We start from the raw sequence: 22,039 nt of genomic DNA, 5'->3' as shown, positions 1-22,039 counted from the left end.
TGGAAGGCAGCTCTCCAGGCACCGAGTCTTCTAAGCCCATGCCATGTCACTGATGCTGCCCAAGTAGCAAATAAATGCATTTATTTGGCAAGAGTAGTCTGCAGGATCAGGGCTCCATGAAACAGAGCAGAATATGTGCTAGATCCTGCAGATGGAAGTGTTTCTTAGACTCTCAGATTTGAGATTGTGGAACTTCTTTGATTGGGGTTTACAAACAGTTGTCTCAATCACAGTAACTCTGATGGGGGGTTTTAGGGGTTAATTTAATGCGGGCAGGATCCAGCTCACTAGATCAGCTGAGATCCTCAGCAGCTACAGCCCTGTTAATACATCTCCAAACACCTTGAACAGCTAAAAAATCAGATAAAATTAACATTAGATTCTGCAAATTCAGCTCTGGTTCCCCTCCTCTTTTGCACTAGTTAAAAGGTTTGTTTAAATGTTTATTTTCTGGTGGAGTTGGCATTTGGGAGAGAGCAAAGAGTACAGATTGAGGGTCAAAGACTAGGGGTTTCTTTCTGACTCACATCAGATAGCTCTGCCAGAGCTTAGTTTCTCCTCAGCACAACAGGGATATTTCCCTTTATGCTAAAGCATCCAGAGATCCACCTATAGAAAGGCTAGGTAGCTCCCAAGGTAAGGTGCAGCTCTTAGAAATGAGGGCTCCGAGCTTGAACTTGTACCCTGCACATCAGCAGGAAATTTCCTATTCAGTGTGCAGAGGACTGGCCCTCTTCCCAAATCCTCTGGGCAATAGTCTGGCATAGGTGGGGAGAGAAGAGGACCTCCCTTGCTCAGTCCATGTCTCTTTCTAAAACCTAATAACAACAGAAACATTGCTCATCTTCTGGCCAGCTAGATTTCCTAGTTGCTTCCTGAAAACAATTTTTAATATTTAATTATTGCCAAAAAGCAGGAGATCCATCACTAACCATCCTGTAGGAATTTGTGGCCCTGGCTAGATTGCCTTACCCGTCCTCCTCTCGGATGGGAGGGAGAGATGAGGATTTCAAGCAAAACTGTTCCTACAGAAGCAAATCCCTCTGTGCTGAGTCCAGCCCCAGTCCCTTATGCTGCCAAGCCTCCAGGAACAGCCTGTGGACTCCCTTAAATGCCCCAAGGAAGCCCAGAGCTAATAACCAGCTTCATTCAATTCCCAGTCACATTATTATCCAATCTGCCAGAGGCATTAATATTCAGGTGTGAGGCAGGAGGAGGGCAGGGGTGCTGGTGAGGGGGGAACAGTACACAAAGGAGAGGAAGGGAAGCACTGCAGGCTAGCCTCAGAAATCATCTTTCTCTAGCCAGCCCATTTCAGCCAGGAGTTGACAAGAGAGTTTTTCCTACAGCCTCAGTACTAACTTTTATGCCAGTTTGCAGTGGCTGTTCCCCTACCAGCAGCAAATGCCCAGGTTTGGTGCAGCCTGATGCCCTTGCCCCCCTGTGGCCCATGGAAAGAAGGTGAGCTTTGCCCCCTCTGCCATCAGGCCCTAAGTAAATAGCAATCTCCCATTTTCAAACAGCTGAGCCTGCTCAGAGATGCCTTCTGTTTCTGACCCTCCTCCCCATATAGCCCTACAGTATCATGCCGCTGCCTTCCCAACACAAGGTACACAGCATGAAACCAACAGTTCTCCCCATCTGCGACTTCATTCCCAGCCCAGGTACCTCCCCTGTCCCTAGAGCCAGGGCACATGTGCCAGGTCACGAGACAGACCTCATGTCCCCAGCTCATCTCATCTTCCTTTTGGAGCGGTCTCCTAGATCAGGTTTCTGGCTTTTTCTTTTTGGCAGACTCCAAAGTCAGCCTCACCTCTCAATCTCAAGGTTTTCGGTAGCATCTGACAGAGAGAGAGAATGCCACTCTCTGCCAACTCGCTGCAAGGTACATTAACCAATACTTTTGCAATGCACTCACAATTTGCAAATCTATTAATTGCCTTAATTAAGCCCTTATAGAAATGTAATAAATATGAAATGAGGTTTGTGACAATTTCTCTGACAGCGATACTGCGTTTTAAGCCAGTGCCTTGGACAGGCGGCAACTCAGAAATACAGGTGAGCTTTCACAAGAGGAGTCTTGGCTGCAAGTCACTCAAGCCTAGTTAACACCAGTAATAAGAAAACTACCACTCTCAGCCCAACCCCTTTCCAGGGTGTTGGGGAACAACATTTTCCCATGAGGGCTCTCTGTAAGGGAATATTTGGCATGGTGTGACCATTTGCTAATTAGAAATAAATAAATAAAAACTTCAACCAAAACCCCACTTAAAAACTCTGCTTCATGTCTGCAGACATTTGTGGAGACTGAAAGCAGCAACCAGGCTCTGCTGGTCCCCTAGGAGCCAGCATGTATCTCTTTGTCCCTCACAGCAAGGCACCGTTGAAGCCTGCACAAATACCCATCCCTCCAGCTTGCCAACAAGTCAAGGGGCTGCAAGGGTGCACAGGAAGCCAGGGAGGCCCTGATCCCACTGCCGAAAAAACATTCCTTTTCCTGCCTTTGGAAAGTGGGTCAGGATCAGGGGTGACCCTCCCAAAAGGTAAAGGTACCTTCAGCTGTTGTTTTTAGCATCTCACAAAATTGCACAGGGCATAAAGCCATTTCATCCCAAACACTCTCCAGGCCACAGATAAGGCACGCGGGACCCACTCGATTTCCGGGGGGATGCCATATTCCCACCTTTGCCTTCAGCACTAGTCTCCGATTTGGAAGTACCCGAATCGTAGGCCCATCGCTCAGGAGGCTGCTTCACTCTGAGACGAAGGAACAGGCAGGCAAGTGAGGGACTGGTTCCGATTCCTGCACTCCCAGCTCTGCATCTCCTAAATAGCCGGGACGGGTGGGAAACGCCATGTGGAGCCCGAAAGCTCCAGCTGTAGGACTGCTACTCCGAGCGGCCCAGCCCTGGACAGAAGCGGGAGCTGCACCGACCTCCTCCACTGCCTGAGAGCGACAGGGGGGGCCGACCCCCACCCAGCCGCTCTCCTCAGCTGTCCAGCCGCGGGGGCGCCGGCAGAGGGGCCGACAGGTGTGCCCTGCTCAGCGGCACCGGGCCCGCCGCCCCCCCTCCCAGGGCCAGCAGCTGCGGCAGAGCGCGGGCGTCGGCCCCCGCCCCGACCGCCCTCCCCAGCGAGAGCCGCGGCAAAGCCGTCTTTCTTCTCCACCCTGAGGACGGGGGCAGAGGGAAAGACAAGAAGGTGCCGCGGTGGCGGACTAGCCCTTCTCCCGAGGCCGCACTCGTTGAGCGGGAATAGCCGGGGAAGCGGCCTGTACCTGACTCCGTCGGGCGCCCGCTGCAGTCAGCCAGGCTTCCCGAGCACCCGGCGGGGCGCCGGTTTGCAACGTGCCCCCGGCGCCGAGGAGGCGACAGACCCCGTGTAAGCGCCCGGAGTTCCAACAGCGGGCTCTCACCACAGCCTCCCGGCGCCGAACGGCCGCGCTCTGCCGGAGCGACTCGGAGCCCTCGGGAGAGCTGCCGTGAGGGTCAGCACGCCCCTCGCTCCTCCACCCGCAGCCCGGCCAGGTCTATTATTCCTGGGCAGACCCCTGGGAGTCCCGGCCGCCGAGGCGCCGCAGCCATTGGCGTCCCGAGGCAGGTTCGCCCCGTCCGCGGCGGCCGGCTCGCCCTCTCCCCGGCGCTGCAGGGAGGTCGGCTCTGCTGTAAACAACAGCCATCCCGTTACATAAATATCATTTATCCAACTGTCCAAAAGCCGTCGGGCTGCCTTCCTTTTCCTCAGCGACGGCTCCCCGCGCCCTTCTCCCCCGGACCCTGCAGACAGCTGAGCCGCAGCGCCGTTATTTACAGCGAGCCCCGGCTAATTTAAACAGCCCCGGCACCGCTCGTCCGAGTGGAAAATGACTAAGTTTAGCAACGGCGAGAGGCTCCGGACGGAAGGGGCCCGCGGCGGCCTCGAAGGGACGCCCGGTGCTGCGGCACTCCCGCAGGGGCCACGGGCCTTGTGGAGCTGGAGCTGAGGAGGCGCCGCGCCCCACCGCTGAGCAGACGGCGGTGCCAGCGCCATAGGGTAGCTCCGCCACAGGCGGCCCCGGCAGCCCATCTAGCTGGCAGGGCAGGACTCAATCCGCCCGCTCTCCCCCTGCCCCTGGCTGCTGCCACCCCTTGCCCCGTAGGCGACGGCGGGCCCTAGGCGGGAGCAAAGCTACCCCGCGCTGCCGGGCACAGCGCGCCCAAGCCGGGGATGCTCTTACCCTGTGCTAGCGTCGAAAGGGCTGTGGATGGACGGCGCCGCACGATCGGGCTGCTGCCGAGAGGCTCACGGGCAAAGAAGGGGAGAACCTCGCCCGGGAAGCCGGGCACGGAGGGCCACTTACAGCGACTCCAGATGCGGGCTCAGCTGGGCAGCCTTAATCCTGCGAGAGGGGCGAAGCTGGCCCGCGGCCCGGGCTGCGCTGCCGCTGTCAGAAAGTAAATCCCCCCGGCTCCCCGGGCACTCTGCACTTCTCTGACGACCCGCGACTCACGGGGAAGGCGGAGGGCACCGGCCGACTGCCTCCCATTCACGCTGGCCATTCACTTTATGGCGGGTGGCCGGCGCCCCCCGCCAGCTGCACCGGGCACCCCGCTCCTGCCCGCCCCATTCCAGCTGCGCGCCCGCCGCCGCCCGCCCCGTCCAGCGCTGCCCGCCCCTCGTCCTGCCCCTCGTCCCGGCCGCCCAATCGCAGCGCACCTCAGTTACATCCCGCCTCACCCAGGGCCCCGAACTCGCCGAGGAGGGCGACAGGCCCCGCCCCAGCCGCGCTAGCCCCGCCCCGTCCCGCTGCAGCGTGGCCATCGCCTGGGCCGTGACGGAGCCGCGCCGAGGCTGTGTAGCGGCGGGCGGGTGCGTCCCGGGCGGTGGGTTTCCGCTCTGCCAGTCCCGAGGGCACGCAAGGGGCGTCTGTGTATGTACAATATATTGTTGTTACCGCTGCCGTTACTGTTGTCTGCGTGCGCTGTTCGCTGCTTGGCGATCCGGTACCTTGGAGCCTCCGTAATGGACATCCACTCCTCTCAGTGCCGGCGCGGCGAGCCTGTCCGGGCTTTACAGTTCGTGCCACCAGCCAGGCAGGGGGTTTTGAGGAGCCCCGTCTATAGTTGGCTGCTGGAGGCACACCCCTGCACGACGGAGATGCTAGGTGATGCTAATTGCGGGCTAACACCACACGCCCGCGTTCCGGCTCTCAGCCGTACCGGGAAGCGCTTCTCGAGAACACCGTGCCGCTTGTCCCCGGGGCCGGGAAGCTGCCAGGTGTACGGAAAACGCCGCGCTCCCGCCCGCTGATGGCTCTCTGGGAACTCACATGCTACTTGTAGCTGAGACTGCAGCCTGGCTCCAGATGAAGTTGATGGCAAAATCTCGGTGCAGTAGTGCAGGGTGCGATCTCTCCCTGAAAAGTCCCCAAATGTTCGTCCCGCTGCAGCAAACCTTGGACGTGTTTGCACACGCATTTCGGTACCAGCAGTCACGTCCCTCAGTGCTCGCAGAGAGACGTTTGCAGAAGTCAGGCTTAGCCTCTCCATCCAGCCCTGGGATGCCAGAGCCTAGGGGAGAGGTTTATCCCTGCCTGGCGCTTTCAGAGTTAGACGCATGATTCTATGGTCTGATTTTCTTAAGGTCATTTCCACGTCGACCCGCTTTCTGATTTATGATGCCAAAGGTCACCCTCAAGCTCTTCTACTGACATGTTTTAGAGATTAGGAAATAACGTTGTGAGAATAGGAGTGAATTGTACTCTTGGGTGATTTACGAGACATTTAGGGAGCCTGCTAAACACATAGCGTGGCATATAGATATGTATGGGAAGACAAATGTGTACGAAGAAACACAGGATGTAAAGAGAGGTTAAGCAGACCCAGGCTTTATGGATTACAGTTCAAAAAAGCATGCACAAATGCGTTAATTCAGTAGAAATACAGGGAGTTGAAAAGTAGTCACAATGCTGACACACTTGTAAGAAATGACTGTATTTTTTAATGGTAGTTATCTGGGGTTTGTGTTACCTTTACTTTAAAAAAATAAATAATATATTTTTCTTGCCAAAAATGACAGCAAGCTAGACCACATCTTTTTCCAGACCAAATTTTAATCAATTCTGGCATAGGCTTGTCTCCATCAAGAGAAGCATATGCAGTATAGCAGCACTAGCACTTTCCACAGGCAGTCTCTATCACACCAGGCTGCAGGGAAGCTGAAAACCCTATTCAGAATCTGCAGCAATGAAAGAACCTTGGTTTGAGTTGCATGTCTCTCCCTCAACCATCAGTAGCCTCCAACAAACACAGTTGTGCTTATGCTTTCAAGTAATAACAAAACAAAGGTAATGTTAGCTGTTTCCCGTGGGCAAAGGGAAATGTGAACAGTGTAATGTCACAAGCTTGTTCCCTGTGAAGCCCAACATGAAGACTACTCTATTAGACCATCCAGGGACCTGCACTAGGTGTCTTTCATTAGGGCAGCCGTGGTGTAACTGGGTCTTTTGGGGAGGGAATGCTCTAGCATTTGTGATTGGAGTGTAGTAGCAGATCTTCCTGGTTAACACCCAGACCTTTTAGCTATAGTGTATCTTATCTTGCCAGCTGGAGAATTAACTGCTGAGGAAGATACCAAGATCTTCACCTGGGTTCAGGAGACAGATGTTCCTAATTTATATAAAATAAAAATGAAATAATAGAAAAGCAAACTAAACTCAGAGTGACCTGATTCACATCTTGGCAGAGAGATGGGATATGCCAAGGAGGGAATTACTCAGCATCTTAGACATGTTTCATTTTTGACCAGTCAGGAGGATTTTGTTCTCAGAGGAAACTCTGTCTCTGCTACATGCTATATGGGTCCACTGCTCACAGAGAAGAATTAGTGGAGTTGTTGATTGTGGATCATAGTTTCCATCTTTATTTCTTAACTGATCTTTTAGCCATGCTGCATCCATGCCATCAAATGCCTTGAAGATCAGGACTTGGGCTTGAATTCAGCTTGGCTTCCAAGCCAAAAGGCGGTCTAGAGAGCACAGGGTAGGTTTTTTGGTAGCCAGGCTCCTACTGCAGCATGCTCTTCTGGTTGGCATTTGCCAAGTGCTGTGGGCTTCATGCCCGGGTGTATCACGTAGCTATAGTCTAGCCAAGAGGTGATGAAGATATGACTAACTGAACCCGGGATGTTTCTGCCAAAAAGGCATGGCTTGGCTCAGCCAAGAAAATACAATGGAAAGCATTACATTGGGATGTTCATTGGGAGAATTTCATGTCACTGCGAAGTGCAGGAGTGTTCCTGAGACACGGGCTAAGCAGAACAGCTGGCACAGTACTGTAGACTAAGGTGGGTACTCTGCAGCTTCAATATTGTACTTTGCATAATTTCCAGAGAAGTATTTTAATATTTCTGAGCATCTCCACGTAGCTTTGTAGTGTCAGTTGTAGGTCCTGACCCAAGTGCAGGTTGCACCAGATGCAGCACATCAGTTCTCATCAGGAGAGCTTTCAACTGGCTTTGGGCTAGCCTCTACCTGATCTTGCTCTGAAAAGGAGCAGCTGCTTAGAACTACTGTGTTCAGCATTCAGTAGCATTTTTTTGGATGCTCAGCTCTGGGGAGAGTGACTGCAAGTAGTTTCTAGCTGTGACAGATGCTTGTACCTTCTGAGTCAATTCTTTCTGTCTACACTCTTTCTGGTAAGCCTCTGAGAAATGGCAAAAGCCTGCAAGAAGAAAGGATGGAAGCTTAACCTTTTTTTGACTATTTAAGCTCCCAGAAAAATTCTAGTTTGCATGTGCCCATAGGTCTGATATCTGAGCTTGTAGATGATCATGAACTGGCAGGGGCTGAGCAAGAGTAATGGACCATGCAAAGCTGGTCCCGTCCATTGGTACAGGTTGCAGAGGCAGGGGTGGTTGGCAATATGGATTTGTGACAGTTTCATCAAAAGCTTGTAGGAGGCAGGCTATTACATTGTCAGTCTGGACCTACATTAAGGTAGTTGGTGTTCCCCGTGAAGATGTTGCTCTTTGCAAGGAGCTGGATGCTCAGGTGTCTGGATGAAAGCAGGTGAGTTGAACAGGTTGCTTGATCAAGACTTGAGGGGGTAATTGTGAGTTTGCAGCCCTTCCATATGCTCCTTATGGGCTGAGGAGGAATACTCAAGATGAAAACTGCTGAATAGCTGCATCTTTGCAGTGAGGATACAGTCCAACTTTCCTGAACAGACAGCAGGAACCTGAGGGATGTACACAAACTGTATTTGTCTGATCTTTGGTTGTATTGTACCACACAGTATATAAGAACTAGTGCATTACCTTGAGAAGGGGACTGTCCTGTGTTCTGGTCCTACCACCTAGATCTGTTAGTGTAAATAGAGTGCTCCAGCTTGCCTACACATGATCTGCACAGGCTTGTGCACTGCTCTGGCAAAGTGCTGCTGGATCAGACAGTTCAGGCAACCCAGGTTTCCTGGCTGCTGCTGAGCTGGGGATGTTGGTGCCACACTGTCACATCAGCAGGATTTTCTGTGTGGCCAGGGTGGTGCTGGGCTGTCTGAGGGCAGACTAACGCAGTGCTGTAGTGTGAGTGAACTCTCTTCTCTCCAGGCAGTGCAGGGCTGTACTGGATTTTTTTTTCTCTCCAGACAATGCAGTGTTGGATTGTAAGTAAAAATGCAAAGCACACTGCAATGTTTGCTCTTTATTAATGCACTAAGATGCATTTGGGTGAAGCAGAAGGCTCCTGGCTGGCTTGGTTTCAAGCTCCGTGACAGGCTTCCATAAATAACACCTTAGCAGGGTTCTGATTCACCAGATCAGGCTGGGTAGGAAGCCTGAGCTGTGCAGCTGGCACAAGAAGGGACAAGAAGACATGGAGAGGGCCCCAGCCCCTTCTCTGGGAGGGCAGGCAGGCTTCACTGACATGGACTGACCTGTGCTGTGTTGTGTGCAGTAGCCTGAACTCCCTTCCCTGACCAGGGAGTGGATGAACAAAGTGGCAAAGACAAACACCTGTGAATCTCCGAGTGGCTGGCAGGTACCACAAGGGCTTTAGCAGCTGCTGGAACAGGGCAGAATGGAAGAAGAAAACACCAGCAACTAATCTGCTTGTTCTGCAAACCTTCACTCATTGCTTAGGTGGCTTTTGCAGTCTCTCTGTGATAGGTATTTGACCTTCTGTTTTATAGCCGAGGAACACAAGCTGAAAAGTGCATGTACCACAGCTGCAGCAGAGGCTGGAGTAATGCATCTTTCTTTGAGCTCATGGATAACCCATTGCAACATGCTGCTTCTTGTTCCACTGTTGGGGAATAAATGTGCCAGCTTAATTCAATTACAGCTTAAATTCCAAAAACTTTCTGCATGTCAATTAAAGCCCAGTTGAAAAAAGTCCCCTTGGCTCCAGCTGTGAGAGCTGGGAGGAAAGGACACATTGATTCTTGATCAGGCAATATTCAGGCAACTATTTGTTTGGAGAGTGAAGAATATGGTGACTACTATCTCCAGTGTCCCATCCCACAACAACCTCTTTGGAAGCTATGCCCTTGAGAGAGGGACGTGATTATATCTGGCTATCTTTTAGGGTGGCACTAGAGTCAGACTCAAGATTTGGGTTTGGCTGGCCTGGGAAGAATCCTGTTGCATATTTCTTTGGGCTTTTGCCCAAGAACTTCCCTCCTTCAGATGTGCTTCATCAAATGAAATTGTGATTAGGACAGTCAATGTTTTTTGACCTTCACATTTCCTTCACCTTCAATATGATTTGTTTTCCCTACAGACACTGCAAGATTTTGGGGTAGCTGCTGCTTTGATCACTCTATTACTCGCCACAATAGGTCCCGAGGCTGACATGGCTGGTCTACAAAGAAGCTAGTGCTATAAAACTGTTAAGTAACTGCAAGGACCTTATGTCTTCTGCCCAAAGTTCAGTAGGCTGAAGAATAAACAAGCAGAGTGACCCCGGCAAATTACTTCCATTAAAGTACACAGCATTGACACCCTGATGTAGAAAGCAGATGAGAAAGTTGGACCAGCACAAAGAATTGGTTTTGCTAAGTGCTATACAGTTGCCAAGCAGTGATTGCCTGTGCTGCAAAGAGTTGACTAATAAACCGTCTTAAAAGAGCAATTAAACCAAATTGTGGTCCCTGGCTGCCAGGCTAGCTGGGCTGGATGAAATGAGGCTGTAGCACACAGCTTGTAGCCCAACTTGGGCAAGGCCTCCACTGCATTCAGGTTTGAGGAAAGGTACCAGGCAGGACCTAGAAGAAGGAAGAAGCTGTGTGCACACCTCTGGGTGCTGTTGTGTGTACTCTCTTAACAGCTGTATGCTTTGTTTAATTAATTTGCATTTTTCTGCCAGCCCACTCATGGCCTGCCCTCGGGAAGCTGTTCTAGCAATGACAACAGTAAAATTGACCTAAAGAGGTGCCTACGAGGAAACAAACTGCTTGCTGGGCACCGCGTCCTAGATGGCTCCAGAGAAGAAACTGGGAGAGGCTGTAGCAACAGGTTGGGAAAAACTTCCAAAGCATGGAGGAGAAACACTGCTGCAGCCACTGCTTCACCTTTGCCACGGGAGACGGGCGGTCCTTTCCCTCGCTGTTTCTCCTCCACGAACACCCCCAGGCACGGCACTACAGGGCCCTTTCACGATCACCCGTCATACTCAGGGGGGCTGAGCTAGGACCCGCTCCCTCACAGACAAACACCGAGCCACCTGCGGCATCGGACCAACCTAGCCCAGAGGCTGTGCCCAGGACACCCCTCACGCCCCTGGGCGCAGCGCCGGCTCACGGCCCAGCCCACAATGCTTTGCGAGGCTAGCCCTTCCTCCGGCTTCCGCTCAACCATCTCAAGCGAGGCCTCACCCTGGGATCAGAGGACTCCTTCGCGATTGGCCAACGGTTGCACTAGTTCTACCCTCTCTTCTCTGATTGGCTTTCTACCGCTTGTCACTGGAGGGTCCGCCTCCTCCGGTTTCAGACCGTGACCCCATTGGGTATTTTTGGGGACAACTGGCCGCATCGTGCACGGGTTGGCTTTGTGGGCTGTCTGTCGGCGCAGTAACCAGGCAGCGGGTTGTGGTGCGCATGTTTCCACGTCAGTGAGAGCGGTGCGGAGCCGGTTTCCCTTGCCAGTGCCCGGGAGGACTCAGCGCTCCGAGGCCTCGCCGGGACTGCAACTGCCTCCCACCGTCGCCACCGCTGGGAGGGAGGGCGGGACACAGGGAGGGCCAAGTCCTCCCGCTCTTGGCGCCGCCCGCCTGACCGGTATGTGAAGCGGCCACCGCCGTGTGGAGCAGGAGCCGCCATTTTGGATGCGGGGGTCAGTGCTGGGCGGCGAGTGCCTGTCGCGATACTGTCGGAACGCGGGGGCGGCCGGGAGGGAAGCTGCGTCGCGGAAGCCTTGCGATGCCGATGGGGCGCGTGGACAGAGCTTGGCAGTCCCGGTGGCGGGCAGAGGGTCAGCGGCAACCCGCAGCGGGGAGGAGGCGGCAGGGGTTGGCAGCCTCCCTCCGCCTCTCGGCGATGACGCGACACGCGTTACGTCCCGCCAGGGGTGCCCGCAGGGCGGGGGTAGATGGGTCGGGCTATGGGGCTGCCTAGCTCTGGGCAACGCAGGCTGCAGGCATAAGGGAATAGCACAGTGAGGGTTCGGAGCCCTGCGGCTTGTGGCCCCTCCGCTGCGCCCGGAGGGGCCGGGCCGGGAGATGCCATGTGTGCACTGTCCCTCCTCAGGCATCCGCTTACCGTGTGGGAAGTTGGCTTCTTAAAAAGCCGTGGAAACAGAGGCTTTCCCCAGCACATAGCTAGTTTCTTAGCTGTTGCAGAACGAAGGCTCAGATCTAACGTCGAGTGTATGGTATGAGTTCTACTGGTACCACGTTTCTTAGTTTCAACGGTATAAAGTAACTGAAAGACAGACAATTCCTATCTTCATATTTACTCTGCATTTTGACATGTAAATGTCAGTTGCCTTCTCTTCTTCTTTCCCAGGCTATCTCGCTGTTGCAACCAAGTGTGGAAACTTGCAGGAAAGTCTGTTGCACCTTGCTTTCTGGTGTGCCTCTGCTGTCATGTCTTGTTACTGTTGCTTGCCTTTTAAAGGGTGCTTCAGATTGTCCAGAATTTTCCCATCACCAGACTGCACATTTCCTTGCCACGCTTACAACTTAATACATTTTTGTTATTTTTGTCCAGTCACTGGGAATTAGCCTTTAGAGAAACATCTTGAGTCCTCTGAACTTTGGCTGCCTGTGGTGTTTATTGCAGAGTAGTTATTACATGGAAAAACTCAAGCAAGTTAGATTTCCTGGTGCAGACACATGCACCTTCTATGTGTGATTTAGATTGCAGGAAAGGGAATTTTTCATTGTCCTGTAGGAACTGTTAGTGATTCATGGACTGAAGTGAGTTGTGTGTTCTGTTTTGGTGCAGATTATTATATCAGGACTGGAGAAGTCAAATCTAGGTCAGAAACTATATAGATCATGCATTATCATAAACAATGCAAATTCAGGTCAATAGAAGCTACTTTGAAACTGTACCTTTCTTGCATATGTAGTGATTATGTTGTTATTTGTTATTTCTGTATATGGGAGTAGTTTCACTGAGTTTGAGTCAATTACCATAGCTGAAGGCTAAAGTTTTTGATAGGAAGAAGTAAGTCGATGGACATCTGCCAGACTCTTTCACCTGTGATACTGACTCTTGCTTGTTTCCAGAAGAATTGCAGACGTTTTCCTACAGGGAAGGGAGTGTTTCCTTGAAGTGTATCTGACACTTAGTGGTACCCCAGGAAAATTCTGGGTTTGTGTGCACTGTGGTGTTTTGAGGTAATGAGTTCCACATTAGAGCAATGGCATGTTGTGTGCACATGTGATATAACATTGGCAAACGTAAATTTTCTCAGTGTTTTTATATGAAGGTTTAGCATTGGACACTTACTTTGGCACTCTCGGATTGCTGATAATTACTGTCCATAGAACGTTACTGAATGATTTGAGAAGCACGTGAATGTTAGATTGGTTTTTTTTGTGACATGCTTAGGCATCTGCCTTTTTCCACTTGTAGTGTTCCTAAACATGTTAGCAGTGAGCCTGTAAATGCTATCAGCATCCCTCTTTCTCATGGTTGTCTGGACAGCTGTGTGGGCTGGGTTTGGAGCTGTCATTTTCACTGTGCTGTTTGTCAAAGTTCTGAGGGCTAGTCTGCAGGTCTAGGCAAAGGTATGAACATATTGTGAGAAATAAACTAGAATTTATTCAGGATTAACTGAAGAGATAAAGATCTAAAAGGCGTTTAAAGTTTACTAGATGCCTTTCCTGTTTTTTTTCCCTTCTCCCTAGCTCAAGACCACAGAACTTAATCCATTTGTTTCTGGACTGAGTCCACTATTTTGTGTTTGTTCAATGGTTGCTTTCAAGAAAGACATTCAATCTTGATCTAAAGACATCAAGAGGTGTTGGAACCATGACTTTGCTAAGGAGATTATTTCAACTTTTATAATTATCTGCAGCATTATTAATTCTGTTAACCTGTCCAGCCAACAGTTATATAATATTTCACTCTTCAAACCACACCTTTGTAACATGAAGCCTGAGGTTTTTTGTACATTGAATAAACATGTAGTGGTTTTGCTTGACTGCCTCCATCCTCTGGTAAACCCAACTGATCGTTCAGTGCTGGTATAGCAAATCTTGCAACTCTTCTCTCTGCAGCTGCAGAGTGTTAATTTTGATCTTAAAAACTTCTTTCAGTGTAGTACATCTATGCTGAGTTGTTGTGTGTGATGAAGATACAGTTGAAAGAATTCATACTGAAATTACCTGGTAGCTTAAAGGGCTTTGGTAAGTGTAGAGTTTAGAGCAGCTGTTTCCACTGTTTCAAATAAACTTAGAGGGATGGATGGTCCTTGTGGTGAGTTTAGCTCACAAGGTGCATTTCTGGAAGTAGCTGACCTTCTCCTGCACACAAAGGTTCTTTGTGTGAATAAAGGCAGTTGACGATGGTTTACTTTGGAATGCATGTGTGCTATTGCTTCGTTAGCTGCAAGCTTAAATGTAAAGCAGGATTTCCCCTATCTGTATCCAGTGTTTGTGGACAAGTGGGCTGTATGTGTGATGTTCAGAGATCTGAGTGTTCATGCCTATCTCCAGCACGATAGTGTATTTCAATTGCATTGGATCAGTAAACTTTTTTACTTCTGAATAAACTTACATTTAATGGCATCTGCAGTGAGGAAGGGAGTGCATTCTCACCAAGTTATCTCAAATAGTTAGTGATGAAAGAATGTAACTGCAAAAAAGTGCTTAAAGTTTGCAGGATGTTAATAGCCCTTCCAAGCAGCATGGGTTTTTTGCACCTTGCTTGAAAGGATCAGCACATTCCATTTCCCAGCAGGTTAAAATGAAAAGGTGTAATTTGGAGGTTTGTGTTTGTCATCTTTTTATGTTGCTGTTTGGAGATGGCACCAGATAGCACTGTAAGACACTCATATTCCTGAAGGACTGAGTTTAATAAACTTTTCTGCTTGATTCCTTTGGGTTAAAAGTATAGGAGAAGAAATAGGAGTCCTGCAAGCAGATCCAGTAGTATGCAGAATAACCTGTAAGCTTTGGCATCACTTTAAATATTGGCAGAACTATTGAGTATCTGTGTATGTGCAAGGCATGTGATACATATGTCTGGTATTTCTTTATACACTTCTCCAAATCAAGCTGGGCGAGTCTCTCTTTCCATGTCAGTTTGCTAAATGCTTGGAATGGCTCTACAGAGTTTACATGCTTGATTTTGTTTTGTAACAGTGAAAACAGGAAAACCAGATTTGAATGTATGAAGTATTTCCCAAAAGTACTTCTGTGAATCAGTTTTTGATCTCTGAAATGGAAAAAATATGGAAAATATCGGAATTACCAAAGGAATAAAAGATAAATAGTAAAGAATTTTACACAGAGGAGAAAAAAATCTCCCATTGATGCCTTGTAGTAAAACAAAGCCAACACACTAGTGTAGGAAAATATTGTGAGCAAGGATGTTTTCGTGCAGTATTTTAATGCATTCATACAAATATGCAGTAAGTTACTACTGAGAACAGGCATCTCTCAAGCACTAGACACATGAGTAGGAAGAATATCTGTGCTGTTGTATGCAGCTATAGAGGGAGGATATTGCACTTTGTTTTTCAGGACAAGCTACTTGGCAGAACTATTTGTTTATTTTTGTGAATCTAGTAGTGAATGAGAGAAACTACTGATTGGATCTGTCATGGCAGTTCCTATATTATAAAATATTTTGGTTTTGCCCCTAATTTATTTTGTAGCACTTAGAAATACTGTATGTACAATTAATCCAATTAATTAAGGAACAGTTTTGTCATAAGATTATTCATCCTGTTGCAAAAAAAATCCCCAACAGACTAAGCCAACAAATCTTATATTGGCTTGATAATGTATCTTGTTATCTCCCTTGACAGTGTATCTTGTTATAATAATTTGCCGCCTTTCCATTACATATGGAGTCCTGAAGGAAATTAGTCTCTTGCACACAGAGGATATTTGTGTATTTGAAGTGTTGTTGATAATTTAAACATGTTAATCAATGTGGATCTTGACAGATTTGTGATGTATGCGCTGAAGTTTCTTTGGTGGTGTTTCTGAGGTTTGGAGTAACCCAAGCTGTTATAGCTTTACTTATGCTACATGGGCAAAAATCCTTCTTGTATTCCCTCTGTTCCACCACTTGCTTTTTTGCCCTTGTATTCCATCCAGTTTTGTTTCTAGTTTTGCTCATTTAATTGTGGGGTCTTACCCATGACTTTTTTACTTGCCGACTTGCTTGAAAGCTTTTTTTTTTCATGAAGCAAGTGTGAAATCAACATCTGTTATAAATTACTTAATTTTGTCAGAGTTTAAAATCTGAGAGAGATTTGCTTTGGCCAGTTTATTCCAGCCACTGATACTTATTTAACAGAGTACAAGACTGACTTTGTGCTCTGCGTAGAACTTTGTGACTTTGTGTAAAGCGCCGGAGACGTGTTACTGCATTGTCATGGATGCCTGTCCTGGTACCCCTGACCTTAGCTGTCTGAACTTACATAGACTGCAAAAAAACCCAAGGAAGTGCCATAGCAAAGCTGTCTCTTGCTTCACAGATGCACTATCATAACTAACTCTTTCCTTTCATGGTCTTGAAAATACACTCTGGAAAAGCATCTTTCTTTTGTCTCCCTTCTGACAAAATGATGTCTGCCTGCACATAACAAAGATCCAAAAGAGTTTCCTGCATCTCTATGGGCCTCCTGCTTGACTAGGGCCACCTTGATATCTTGTGTGAGGAAGAGCTGGAGATTAATTTCAATTACTTTTATTTTCAGGACAGTCAGGATGGTGGATAAGAACATATACATTGTACAAGGTGAAATCAACGCAGTGGTGGGAGCCATAAAACGTAATGCCCGATGGAACACTCACACACACTTGGTAAGTTACCTTGATTCGTTGCTCCCTGTTCATGCTGCGGCAGAAACCAGCTGATTTTAGAAAAGTCCTTCCATATATTTTTTTTTTTTTTTTTAAGCACTTGTTGGAGTAACTTTTCCCACTGTTTTATGTTGAGCACTATCGGCTTTTGTGTGCTAGTGGCTGCAAGAGGTACAAAGCTAGACATCTTCTACCTGTGTACCCTGTAAAAGCAAACCCCCCACGTTGTATTCAACATGGGAATTCACTTCTTTAGGCTTTTTATTTGCCTGGTATTTTGCATACATGTGCTATTTTGCAAAGCACAATTATTTTATGTCTCTTTTGAGCCCTCTTGGAGAAGACAGTCTTCATCATGAAAGCCATAAAATAAAAATTGGGGAAGTCATTACATAGAATATTTAAAAATTTTTCATGTAGTATCTTTTTTTTTTTCCCCTTAGCTCTGTTTTGTCACTGCTAGCTGTGTTCTGAACTGAAACCTGTAAATAGTTTCAAACCTGTTTTGTGAAAAGCCATGAATACAGTGTTTTTATTTCTAATGATCCAAAGTCAGTTTAATGGCTTCCACAGTGTAAATATGTGCATGTGGCATACTGTATCTGTGGTGCACTTTAGAATGTCACATGTATAGCAGATGGCTGTCATCCAGTGCAAATGGTTGCAGTTTGTCAAAGGGCAGGGCCCTTTTTCCTTATAACACTCATTTCTTCATTAAAGCTTGCTGCCACCCAGTAGGAGGTGTGGCTGCTGGGTGTACTCAGCTTGGAGAAATTGCTGATCCTCCTTATTTTAATATTGTAAAGATAGGCTATAAATTTTGCACTGTGATTCTTTCTTCAAGTTATTTTAATGGCACCAAATGTCATTGTATTTCTGTTCCCATTACAATCTGCATAGATTAACATTATAGCAAATCCAGATGAGCCATTTCAATATAGTATGAGGTAGCTTTGCTCTGAAATTTATTGAACAGCAGAAGGCTAATCAGAAACACTTCTAAGGGCAATAAAACCAAACCAAAATGCTCAGTCTTGAACCTGTGCTTTGATATTTGAGCTGTATGACATTGGGGAGCTCTATTAGGGAAATAAAAATGCTTCTCTTGATTTTGATAGAGTAAACAGGCTGACAGTGATAAACTCAACCCACAGTACTTATTTCATATGTAGGTAAGATCTTTACACACCCATTATTAAGGTTTCAGGAATGTGTTTGCCTCATTAATGACTTCCTATATATATAACCTATAGGATGAAGAACGGGATCCCCTGCTGCATAGCTTTAGCCTCTTAAAAGAAGTGCTGAATAATATAACAGGTAAGCTTATACAGAAATCACCAGGTGTGTGTCCCTGCTAGGATAAGTGCAAATAAATGTACAGGTCTACTTGTTTGTCTTATTTACTATCCAGAGGTCATATATTGAATAACAAGAGAAGAGCAAAACCAAAAAATATATAATTTTAGACAAATAATACAAACATAAACCAGTACACAAATACCACTGCTGCCATTATGTGCATATATATGTATGTGTATATATTTTTTTGTGTGTATTAAACACACGCATTTTTATATATAAGTATGCATGTTTCTTAAATTGAAGCTTGTAATAATGTATAAAATCTGATGTATTATTATGCATAGTCTTTCTGTGCTTTGTTTACACTTTCTTATCTGTGAATGATGGAAAAATCTGTTTAGAAAGTAGCCTCCCATTATCTGTTTTTACATTCTTTGGTTTGTTGGTTTTCATCATCTGTTGCCTCTAACAAGTGAAGCACAGACTACACTTTCCATTTGGGTCTCTTGAGCCTTGATGTGAAAGGCTTACATTGTGATCAATTGCACTGAAAAGAGCTGGAAATCTATAGTGGTTGCAGAAGTAGAACACACTGCCATGATGTATATCCTGACAGTTGTCTTTTTCTCCCCAACCCATCTTTTTTCCCCTCTTCTCCCACATTTTGTCTTTTTGTAGTTTCAAGAGTGATTAAGTGTAACCTAAGTATATGTTGAGAGTCTGGAAATGAAGCTAATCCTAAGATGCAAGTGGTATTCTGATGGTTCTTCCCAGGATTTGTCTTCCTGATTCTAATATTTGAAAGGAAGCTTTATTTCTGTTCCCTTTATTGCAGCAAGTGCTCAACTTAATGTTGGGTAATAGGTTGGACTTGATGGTCTCTGAGGTCTTTTCCAACCTTATTGATTCTATAATTTTAAGTTTGAGATGGACTTTCTGCATTTCTAACAGTGAAGTATGCCTATTCTTGTGCCAGCATTGAACTGGGAATCCTATATAAAGTATGTTCTGTAGAAGTACAGTAGTGCTGCTTCCAGGTGCTGACAAGAAGTGCTGAGGATATGTGCCAGTTCTAAGTCCTTACTCCTGCCTTTTTTTGTGGCTGCTTGCAAGTGTTATGCTTCACTTTTCTTTGTCAGTTGAACTTCCCGTGGTTGTGAGCTGGACTCTTCTGTCAGGTCATGACATCTTAGACATCTCCTGCACAGCTTGCATTTCTGGATGTTATGCTTGTACCAAGACTACATGATGGTCTGGATTTATGTTTCTTTCGTAAGTGCACTCTTCTCCTGTAGGATATTCATGAAGTCAGCAAAAGGGGTTTGGGAAGAAATTTTCCTTCCTTTTTTTCATATGAGAGAAAATTTTCTTTAAAATAAGAGTTCTGGAGTTCTTTGCCATTATTGCAAATATCTCTTCTCATCAAGAAGAGCAGGGAATGTCAGGATGCTCAAATAAATGCAGTATGAGTAAATGTCAGGGACTGGTCATTTACCTAGAGTAGCTAGATAAGCTAGATACAGTGTTCTGTTGACTTGTGGAAAAAATGCAAGCCCACTATCTGCTTGTGTTACAGAAAGCAATACTTAATGTATTGATAGATTTAGGGGCTTCCCGAAGTCGTCATGTAAGTGTTGTCCATGCTGAGGTTATAATGCTTGTATGATGATGGTAGTGTGTTGGTTTGACTACATGGGGCTCTCTTAAACATGTAATTTCAGCCTCAGTGACTGCTGTTTACTGACTAGTGTCTTGAGATAGGACATCGTTGCTGTGCTCCATTTTTTTTTTGTCAGTTTTAGGGATGGACTGGTTCCCAAGCAATACTTTGAATGATATGGTCTCCTGCCTCATCTTCCAGGCAATGGAAAGTCCAAGCTTAGTTTTTTTGTGGGTGGTGGATTTTTTATTTTTTATTTTTTTTTCTTTAATTTTTTTTTTTTCCTTAGACCTTCCTTTCATGTCTCTTTCATTAGCTCATGGAAACGCATTTCTTTTATATTTAAATTTATTCAAGCTGTAATCTTTGACATTTGAGTTAGCTTTTAGTACAATTTTGCATTTATAGTAATATATATTATGTATTTTCTCAATCCCCCAAGAACCCATTTTAATCTGTTCCGGATGCAAATTTCAGGCTGCCTTGTCCCATCTCCCCTCTTGCTCTCGCCCTCCCTTCCCCTCCCCCATGGAGCATGTTTGATCAGGTGTGGCAGGAATATCCACTGTCAAGCTGCGCCCTTTATATTAGTCAATATTATCCTTCCTTCCCTCCCACTCCCTTCATTCTCCTCTGGGCTTTACCAGTTGATTTATAATTTTGGAATTCTCATCGGAGTCTGTAATACAGTTTGTTCATTATTTAACCAAAACCTGTTTAATGAGCAAAGAGAGGCAATGTAAATGTTAGGCATGTTGCAGTGGAGTACCTTTTGTTCTCCTCTGAGCTAGTGGGTATTAACTCTGTCTTGACTGCGATGCTGAAATACCCTGGCCAAGGGTATAAAGATGCACTGTATGCCTCCAGTAGCTAAACATTCCTGTTCCAAAGTATTGCTCCTCAAGAGTAGCTAAATTACATAACATATTTTATTTGGTTTCCAAAATAGTGAAAGCTTGCCTGCAACTAGGTAGTGATATGCCATCCCGATGTAATGTCTAAATGGGTTCTTGAAGGAAGCATCTAGAGAAGATGCTCTTGCTCAATACTAACCAACCCATGATTATGGTAAGAGTACCTAGCTAAGGGGCTTGGACCAGAATTGTGTGAAGTGATGTTGCTCTTTGAAATTCTGATGGAGAAACTTAATTTATGGCAATTCTGTGCAGACATAAAAACAGTCTAATAATTCGAAAAGAGCAGTGTGTCTGCTTGAATTCACTGTCTTTTTATTGTATGCCATTTTTACAGTTACATGGGTGCATGTATTTTAATTTCTCTTGATAGTAGTTGCTGGAATAACAGAAAGGTAAAACAGACATTCTGTTGTCTTGAGTGATGCCTAAGTTACTCCAGGATAAATTTCGTATCTGGATGCAAGTTTCAATAAGATAAGCACTCTAAGCCCAAGTTTGATGTGGTGGCTTGTGTTGCAAAGGCTTAGAAAAAGCAAAAATTGGTGTCCTGAGTTGTGACCATGTGGAAGCAGTGACTATCAAGCTTTGCCTGTGCATGCAAAATTGAACTGCAACTACATCTTCAGAAGTTATTTTAAAACTGATGGAAGCCTTCGTACAAACCTGTGTCTAGGGTCACTCTCGCCACAATTTTCGTTCAACTGCTTTTTAAAGTGAGCTGAGTATCTGGAAAATGTGTCTGGATGTTGAAATATTTGTTCCTTTCCTCACTTTTATTATGGATTTAGGTCGACAAAAGGAAGCTTCTTTTTGATGTTCTCTGATAAGTGAGCATCTTCTCTTTCATGAGTGTTTCCAACTTAGGATGCTCTTGAGCTCACTAGGCAGAGGTTTTATAACCATGTGTGGAAATAAGAGTTAATCATATGCCTGCATTTCCATGTTCTACTGAGGATTAAATTTTCTTAAACCTTGGTGTGACTGTTGAAGTCTTCAGATCATTTCAGTATGATGTAGAGGTAATGAGCAGGTGTGTCTGTAGTAGTTCTCCTCACTGTGGAATTTGTGCATTGCTCTGACCGGGGGATGAGCCACTAACCAGTATTTTTGTGACTGAGGTAACAGCTTACTGGTATGTAGGATCACTCTAGGAAGGAAAATGACTGAATACAACTGCCGTGTACCAATCATCACTGTAGTGGGAGAAGCAGGTGTTTGTGGAAAGTGTGTGCATCGAGAGTCTATTTAAATAAGGTTTAAACTAGGTAAACACACCTGTGAAGAGGTACTTGTGTATATTTTAGGTCCATGAGTACCAGACTTGAAGGTTTGAGTCCTTTTATCCTCTGGTGGTTCAGAGTTAGTGCATTTAAACAGAAGCTGCAAAGTAAGCTGTTAGAAGCACTCTGATTTCATGCACATTCATGACATTTTAAATGAATACTTGTACAGTGGGTTCAGAAGAATCTTTTCCTGGCTTATTTCACACAAGGAGCTGCTGCAAATCTCCATCTTTAGAGGGTTGGCTGGGGCATTAAGAGCTGGCTAAAGGTCAAATGGCTGTAACTGTAAGAAAGCCTTTGCCCAGTGTACTGACTTAATATACTTGTTACTGTAGCCATCAGTTTTCTGGTATGTAGATTTGATTGCATATTCATTTTCTTGTTGCTGAGCTCTGGAAGTTCAGTTATAAAA

At 46.4% G+C, this 22,039-nt stretch overlaps 1 protein-coding gene across 1 annotated transcript in view; it reads left to right on the top strand.

Annotated features, from left to right (window-relative positions):
* The first annotated feature begins 11,069 nt into the window (after nucleotides 1–11,069).
* The window catches only part of GBF1 (golgi brefeldin A resistant guanine nucleotide exchange factor 1), a 106,938-nt gene continuing 95,968 nt past the window's right edge, over nucleotides 11,070–22,039 (top strand). Inside the window, exons 1-3 of the mRNA XM_054163925.1 lie at nucleotides 11,070–11,307; nucleotides 16,357–16,462; nucleotides 17,716–17,782. Coding sequence (XP_054019900.1) covers nucleotides 11,300–11,307; nucleotides 16,357–16,462; nucleotides 17,716–17,782 — 181 coding nt within the window. The 5' untranslated portion in view covers nucleotides 11,070–11,299. The remainder of the gene's footprint in view (nucleotides 11,308–16,356; nucleotides 16,463–17,715; nucleotides 17,783–22,039) is intronic.

This window comes from Dryobates pubescens, chromosome 8 (assembly GCF_014839835.1).
Source record: "Dryobates pubescens isolate bDryPub1 chromosome 8, bDryPub1.pri, whole genome shotgun sequence".
Taxonomy (NCBI): Eukaryota; Metazoa; Chordata; class Aves; order Piciformes; family Picidae; genus Dryobates; species Dryobates pubescens.
Note: the sequence above shows the minus strand (reverse complement) of the source record. Positions and strands in the feature narration are given on the sequence as shown.